At 50.9% G+C, this 8,453-nt stretch overlaps 1 protein-coding gene across 1 annotated transcript; it reads right to left on the bottom strand.

Annotated features, from left to right (window-relative positions):
* Nucleotides 1-519: 519 nt before the first annotated feature.
* On the bottom strand, nt 520-8,220 carry PBK (PDZ binding kinase; the record flags this gene model as incomplete). Its single annotated transcript, XM_079550398.1, has 7 exons — nt 520-774; nt 1,349-1,525; nt 3,139-3,268; nt 4,274-4,443; nt 5,944-6,086; nt 6,944-7,028; nt 8,175-8,220. 7 exons carry the CDS (start codon nt 8,218-8,220, stop codon nt 560-562), a joined length of 966 nt encoding a protein of 321 aa, XP_079406524.1. The 3' UTR covers nt 520-559.
* Nucleotides 8,221-8,453: the final 233 nt, after the last annotated feature.

The raw sequence follows: 8,453 nt of genomic DNA, 5'->3' as shown, positions 1-8,453 counted from the left end.
AGGACCAGCTGTGGTACAGCTGCCACCTCCAGTTAGGTGCAGGTATTTCCTAAACATGTCATGTTTTGGGTTTTTTTTTCTTTGCCTCTCCCAACATTCTTTTACCCATAGAGGATTCTGTGCAGCAACTTGTCATATCAGGAAACCTTTTCATCAGGCTGCAGCTTGTTTGTAGCCCCGCTGTTAGCTGGGAGTGCTGACCACCACCACCCTGCAGCACCTGGCATGGACACCCACACCCTCAACTCACAGCCTCTGCAGAAAGAATATCACTTCCACACCAAGGTAAAGAAGAAAGTATATTTGATACCTGTTACAAAAACACCAACTGAAGAAGATTGAATCAACACAAACATAGAAAAGATTTTTAAACTGCTAACAGCAATTAAGAACACGGAGCTTATCGCAAACTAAAGTGCAGGCTGGAGAGGATTGCTCTAGAACTAGCAATCCCTGCTCTCCAGTGCTAAGATGGGTCATCATTTAACACGTTTAGGCTCTGTTTTTAAGCACAGAGCATAGAAGGATACAAACTACAGGAATAGCCTTACCCTCGAGTTCAGGCCCTGAGCTCTGGGGGCAGGCTTGCCTCCAGGACTGCCACAACATGAGCAGCTGAGGGACGCTTCTTTGGGTCCTCACTGGTGCAGATAGAGAAGAGCTCAATCACCTGCTGGTAGGATGAGTCCAGCTCATCCATGTTCAGGGCTGGACGGGTTCCCAAAGCTGCATAATATGCTTCCTCATCAAAGTCATCCTCATCAAAAGACTCATCTGGCCAAAAAAAAAAAACCAAAAAACCCATAAAACAAAAACCATCAACCACATCAGGAAGGGTGCAGCACTGTGAGCTGCAGACATTTGAGGGCTCTGGCCCAGCTGGAGCCCAGCTTTCACCCTTTCTTTAGGGATTAGGAAAGATGCTGGACGATGGGGCTAGGAGGAAAGGCTGCAGCCAGGAGCCACCAGGCTCTGACACCAGGAATGTGAGCAAGGTGCCTTGGCAATTGAGTGTGTTGGTTTGTACCAGCACTCCTGGAGCAAGCAGGAGCCCAACCCACATGGTTTTAGCTTTGGGGCACACTCCCCCCAGGCTTCTATCTCAGGTCTGTCCCTGCACATCCCACCCATTCCTCCCACACTCTGCCTCGTGTGCTTGTTGTAACTGAATAAGGGCACAGACCTCACTGGGGCAGGCAGGAAGAGCCCATATCAACACCAACTGCTTCACCCATTGCCTTGTCAGAAGAGAAACAACTCCCATGTGCCCTCAGCACAGCAAACTTGCTCTAGTGTGTCTTTTCCAGCCACTTCAAATGCACCCATCGTAAGAAATATAGAAACAAACCTTCATCATCAGTGCTGCTGCCCAAGTTGAGGTGGGGCACAGACAGGGTCATCATTTCCCAGAGAGTCAGCCCAAAAGAGAAGATGTCAGCCTTGTCAGTGATCACACCATCATCACTCAGAGCTTCCTTGGGCTTCCAGGGCTCGGTGCCAATGTAGTGCACTGTAGGGTCACTCACTGCAAGGAATCAATGCAGTTTGGGTGGGGTGCTGCTAGGACCAACACAGCAAGACGTGGCTGCAGCTCACTACACCCCAGGATTCAGCCTGTTTGTAGCATGCAGAACCCACAGAACTGTGGGATCACAGGGTGGGGTTTTGCAGAGGACCGAAGCCATTTTTCTTTCCCATCTGTGTGGCCTCAAACTTTGTGACCATGGCTAGCTCTGCTCACTGCCTGACACTGCAGAGGGACTGCAGAGACCTCGCCAAGGGAGGAGATGTCACGGAGGAGCATGTGACAGCATGCAGGGGGAGAAGCACTGAGGGTCAGGGCTGTGCTCTGCAGCTTAACCCTCCCATAAGATGCCCTGCAAGAAAGAGACATCATTTACACCTGGTTGTTTCCCTTCCTCAACCTAACACCCCTGCGAAAGGAGCAGGACAGAGGAGACAGTAGTCCCAGGTCAACTTTCCCCTTTGCCTTTGGCCACACTGACCTTGCCAGGGGAACAAAATGAACCCCTGCAGTTCACCAGGCTCCATCAGCCACCACCAGCCACACAGTTGGGCTTGGTTTATTCAAACACAAATCCAATTCTCACCACTTTGTTCAATTTAATGCCTCGGTGATCACAACTAGCCTCAGGAGAGCTGAAATGCTCGCTTCTCAGCTTCAACGTGAGAAGGAAGCACCAGGTCTGACTTGATCCCTCGCACCCCATTCGTGTTGGTCAAACCAGTAGTTACAAGCAGGACAGTGCCAAATTTCCCCCAGCTTTCTCTAGCAAATTCCTGAGCTGCCAGCAATCTCAGCTACTCCAGAACCTTTATTTCAGTGCTCATCTTCCAAGCCCTGGCCTGTAACCAGAAGGGAATGCTGAAATCCCTCAGCACTTTGCAGCCCGATGCGTGCTGGTCCCTGGCAGCCACACAGATCTCAGGACCAGCATCCTCTTGCTGGCAGTGTATGCTGTCTCCTCGAGACCAGGAGGAGACGAAGCCAAGATGAGGGCTGAACAAGAGGATGGTTAAATCGGCCCAGAAATCGATACTTTAACCACACTCCTGTCTGGAAGATTACACTGGGGCGCTGCCTCCAGCTCTCTTGCTCCTTATAAAAGGGAACAGCTACTAATAAAAACGTAATAGAGCAGCTTTATAAGTTATGAGGCTGTTGCAGGCCCAAGCACTGTGTAAAGCAGCATAGAAAAGCATTCTTGTAATTAACCCAAACACATTTCCTGCTGTTCACAGCCAAGCCACGACGCCATTAGACATCTGCTTCTCATTTACATGAAGTCTTTATAATGCTTGCATTTGGCTCGTGCTTCCTTCCAGCCCTACAAGAAACATTCATTTACTTTAAGCTCTGGCAACAGCATTGCCTCAGCAGAGTCCAGCAGGGCCTCATCCAGCATCCCCCAAACAACAGCACTGCTGCCCACAGGGTGAACATGGAAGGGTACAGGACAACAAGCTCTGAGGGATGAGATCTGGGCCTTGTGAGAGCCCCTTCACCCCACAAAATGCACCCAACACCCCCCAAGGAACAACAAGGGTGTGTTGGTGCTGCTGCTGTGGCCAGGCTCTGGCAGCCACCCAGCTGCTCTTCCCCATGGCCCAACCTACCAGTCAGGTTCTCATCCAGGGGCAGGGATACTCCCACGTCACAGATCTTGATGGCTTCAAAGTCACCCTTAACAACAACATTGGGAGACTTGATATCTCCGTGGAGCAGCTTCTTGTCATTGTGAAGGTACTAGGAGGCAGAGAGAAGCAATTAACACCTATGGACATTCATAGATTCATTAAGGATTGAGAAGACCTCGAAGATCAAGTCCAACCATTGACCCAGCACTACCATGCCCACTTGTAGAATCACAGAGCCATCAAGGTTGGAAAAGACCTCCAACATCACCAAGTCCAAACGTTAGCCCATCACAACCTTGCCTACTAAACCAATATGCCTATGGGGAGTCTGCTGGGCTGGGACCACCCAATCCCTCTGCTTGCTTTGAAGGTTTTTCCCCAAAGCACCCCAGAGCCCTGTGGGAGCACTGCAGGTTGCAGGCAGAGCTGGGAGAGAATTCTTCATAGGCAGCCCCAAATCTCTGCTCCTCCTTGTGTCCAGGAGGACATAAAATACTGAATTCTACCTTGGCAGTATCAGTCAGCTTAAAGGTATTGTCCAGCCTTGCAGCAGTTCCCAGCTATATAGAGCTGCTGCTAGAGGATAACAAAAGGAAGTCAGTTGCTGAGCTTGTGAAGGGCAGGCACAATCCCTACTTCTTCTGTTACAAGGTAAATCATACTATGAAAAATATCTCCTACTGCTGCTCCTTCTGACACAGCACTACTGAAACAGATAGTAGATACATGCAGGAGCAGCTCCAATGCTGCAGTAGGAGGTGCACAAGTGGCACCACCTGGCAGTCACTGCTAAGCAAGAGCAGCTTTCTGCAAGAGCCTGGCACAGCATGGAGCTGGCAGCAAGCACACAGGCAGGCAGCACGGAGCCAGCAGGACACGTGTGCCAACGACTGCTGCTTCACATCCAATGTGACTCTGATCACAAGCTTCTGGAGTGAGAGGGGCACTTGAGTGTGCACGGCACCCAGGTTAGAAAAGCTCCAGTGCCTTCCACAAAGCGTTACAGCATCTGCTCTCCATCTGCTGGCACTCGGCCTTCTCGCACACTGCATTCATTTATTTTTCTGGTAGATGCAACCCCATGTGGAACAGCTGTGGTTTACACTGAACGTACCTTCAGCCCCCTTGCCATGCTCAAGGCAACTTTGGAAATCGTTGCAGCAGGGAAAGGGCCCAAACGAGCTGCATTTCTTTCTTCAATTAAGTCATTGAGAGATTTTTCTCCTCCAAACTCCATGACAAGACACATGCTTCCATCGTTGGCCTCGGTGAATGCACGGTAACCTTTCGAAAGAGAACATGTTGGTTGGAGAGCTGGGAAGGGCTTTGGGCACTATGGGAGGTGTCCCTGTGGCAGGGCTTGGGGCTGAGAGGGTTTTAAGGGCCCCTTCTGACCCAAACCATGCTGTGATTCTATGAAATTCACACCCTGAAAAAAACCTCACGGCACGTCTTTGTGTGGCAGCTTCTTGGAGTGAAGCCACAAGGAGCATCTGTGGAGAGCCAAGAGGCCCCAGTCCCAGGACAGGGGCCTCAGACTTCGTGTATAGAAGGAAGGAATCTCCCACAGGCTTCCACTTCCCAGCTCAGCTTTGTACCCCTTGACAGGGCAAGGGATTTATCCTGATGTCCACAAGATAAAGAAGCGAGAGCAGGGAGGGAGGAGTGCAGCAGGTCCCACAGGGCTGACACCTGCAGATGGACAATGAGGAGCCAGAGAGCAAAACAAAGAGCAGGGGGAGGTGTGGGGAAGCAAAGCCTTCCTCTCACAGGGCCTATTTCACAAGTTAAAGCTAACTATGGGTGTGTAACCCTTCTTCTTCCACTTCTCACAACCACCCGTAAACAGGTGATGAAGAACAGTACAGAAGTCTCATCCTGTCAATGATTTACAGCCCTCCTTACAAGGGAAAAGAAAAAGCAGTGCACTGTTTGCAACATGAAAGGTCAAGAATACCTTTGCTTTTAAATTCCTGCCAGAATCAAGGCGCACGACTTTAGTGATACAAACAAAATTCCTCGTAGCTAACGGCATCTGTAAGGCATCTGTAATTCAAGTGGCCACGGTGAGGGGGTTTAAAGCACAAATAAAAGGAAAGTCAAACAAAGCTGCTGTCCTGACTGCCAGCAGAGATGTTACACGAGATAAGGGCAGAAGTTAAACACAGACCAAAGCAGTTTCTCAAAATATTCCTACCACTCACAGCCAAGATCTTGACAGAGCCTCAATTGTCACCCCCAGCCTGGAACAAAGGTGTGTCATAAGGGTGGAACCCAGAGCCCAATTCCACACATAGCACAGATCTCAAGATGCTGATTACACCATGCCCTCTCCATTCCCTGAGGTCATAAGTTAAGACTTCAGTAAGCACAGCTCTGGTACAAGTGCTGTTTTTTCTCTGGTTCTCCCCCCACAGATAGGCAGCCTACAGCTTTCCTGTGGGGTAGCTCACCCCAGAGCCCTGCCAGCAGCTGACACTGATCTCAACAGTCAAAGAAACACCAAAGGGTATTTCCTGCTCCAAAACTGATGCCCAGGAGCACTCCCTAGTCCCTGCCATGTAGGTGAGACAAAGCTGTGGTGCTCCATCCCTGCAGGTGCCCAAGGCCAGGCTGGATGGGGCCCTGGGCACCTGGTGGGGTGCACCCAGCCCATGGCAGGGAGTGGGGCTGGAGGAGACTCAAAGGTCCCTTTCAACCCAAACCATTCTGAGATTCTCTGATCCACCAGCCCCAACAGCCTGATTTGCAATAAGAGCAACACAGGCTGTGATGGAAACTTACCCACAATGTTGGGGTGCTTGAGGCTTTTCAAGATCTTGGCTTCTTCGTTCAGTCTGGACTGATAGATGTTTTGCTGATTCTTATTGCATTTGGAATTAATTTTCTTCACAGCCCATGGGGATCGAGATAAACCTCTGGGAGATCTGTATGGGGAAACCCACATGTTTCAGTCAGAATCACTGCAAGCAGCACAGTGAATGCTGCCCAAGTCACTGAGGACCTACTCCAGAGAGCATCTGTCTTTAGTTTATGGAAGGGAAAAAAAAGGGAAAGAAAAAAAAGAAAGAACACTAAAATAAACTATAGCTTGCCAACCCAGCCAGTAGTGACAGGACAAGAGGGAATGGCTTTAAACGAGAGCTTTAATGGCTTTAAAAGAGAGATTTAAGGTTAGATGTTGGGGGGAGTTCTGTACTCAGAGAGCAATGAGACATTGGCACTGCTGCCCAGAGCTGTGGGCAGTGCCCAAGGCCACGGGTGGGCCCTGGTCAGCCCCAAAAAGGTCCCCATGGCAGGGGTTGAGACTGAGTGTGCTAGAAGGTCCCTTCCAGCCCAAACTGCTCTCATATTCCTTAAACACACACACACTGGAGGTGTAGAGTAATGTTTTGCCCATATATGTATCACTCTTACAATGAATTTTTAAGTGCTGCAGAAAAGGAGATGTGGACCAGCACTTCTTCCAGGTAGAGGAGCTGAGGCCTGAGGGGGGAAGCAATTTGCTCCACAGGCCAGAGCAGAGCCAGGGAGAGTCCCCACATACCTGAATTCCAGGCCAGGGAAAGGCAGGTGGGTTACCCCAAACTGACAGGTCCCTTTACAGCTCTGAGCCCTCTAGTGCTGTGCTGGCACACACAGGACAGCTGGGAATGCCACAACCCTTCCCTAATTCTGCCCATTCCAGTCTGTATTTTCTTACACAGAACCCAACTGCTTCCTAACGCCTGACTTATAGAGCAGGAAGATGCCAGGCCCACTCTGAGCACCGTGTCCCTCTCACCTTTTCATCAAGTAGACGTTCACCCCAGTGCCGTATCCAAGCTTCTGCATGGAGGGGGAGGCAGGAATAGTGATAGAAGCTGGCCCTGTGTTTGAGCAGAACAGAAAAATGCAGCCTGATGAATGCCCACCTAGGGACGGCAGGCAGCAGCAGCCTCACACTGCTAGGAGCTGTGATCCACTTGTGACTCCACATACGTGCAGCTGCAAACTCAGATTGAAGAAAAGCTCCTTTCCAACCCCTCCTTTTCCCCCAGTATTTCAATGCATCCAACACAGGTCTCACTGAGATGCCCCTTCACCACTCCTGTTAGGTGTCTCATGCAGGACAGACCCTGGTGAATTTTGTTTCACGTTCTACGTTCGAGCTGATGTTAGATTACAAAATAATAGAATGGCTTAGGTTGGAATGGACCTTAAAGCCCATCCAGTCCCAACCCGTGCCATAGGCTGCCTGGCTGCTGCCCACAGCCCCATCCATGACTCTTGCTGTGAGTCAACCACAACAAGGCACAGCTTTTTGGTTCCCATTCTCTGGACTAACCCACCTTGATGGAATTGGCTCACTACTGGTTGGATGAACATACATCAATCCAAGGCACTGAAGTGTAGGGCCTGAAGCCAAGCATGGAAACCCATTTTGGGGTTAGAATAGATCCCTTTCTACTCTGCCCTTATGAGGCCCCATCTGGAGTACTGCATCCAAGTGCTCCAGTGTAGATCCAAGTCTGAGCACCCAGCACAGGAAAGATGTGGGAGTCCAAAAGAGAGCCACAAAGGTGTCCAGAGAGCTGGAGCATCAATCCTATGCAACAGGCTGAGGGAGCTGGGGATGTTCAGCGTAGAGAGAAGGAGCTCCAAGGAGATCTCCATGGCCTTCCAGTACTTAAAGGGAGCTTATAAGCAGGAAGAAAATCAACCTTTTACACGGGTAGATTGTGACAGGACAAGGGAGACAGGTTTTAAACTAAAAGGGAAGAGATTTAGGGGGAAATTTTTCACTCAGAGGGCAGCGAGGTGCTGGCACAGGCAGCCCAAAGAGGCTGGGGATGCCCCATCCAGGGAAGGCTAGGTTGGATGGGGCCCTGGGCAGCCTGATAAAATGGTTTGCATTCTACCTGCATGGTCAGCAGCAGGAGGGGGTTGGAACTACACGATCCTTAAGGCTCCCTCCAACCCCAAAACCTTCTGTGATCTCTGGAGGTCTGTGCCAACGCCATCCCACAACTCACCGGCTTTCTCCTGCTCCAGGCTGCTCTGACATTTCTTGGCTTCCATGGCTACAAACCGTGCCGATCGCTACAGCAGAGAGCAGAGATCTCATCACACCCCCAGCACAAAGAAGGGGGCACAGACAGCTCCGGGGGGCGGCGAGCCCAACGCTCGACCCCGGGCCTCTGCCTGCAGCCCTCAGGTGCCTTCCCCGCCCGAGGCAACGAGATCCAACCCCCCCAGCCCACCCCCCTCACCCAAGGCCTCTCCCAGCCCCCAAGGCCCCAGCAGCTGCGGAT

The sequence above is a fragment of the Tetrao urogallus genome (assembly GCF_951394365.1).
Source record: "Tetrao urogallus genome assembly, chromosome: 2".
In the NCBI taxonomy this organism is placed as follows: Eukaryota; Metazoa; Chordata; class Aves; order Galliformes; family Phasianidae; genus Tetrao; species Tetrao urogallus.
This window is presented reverse-complemented; position numbering and strand designations above follow the sequence as displayed.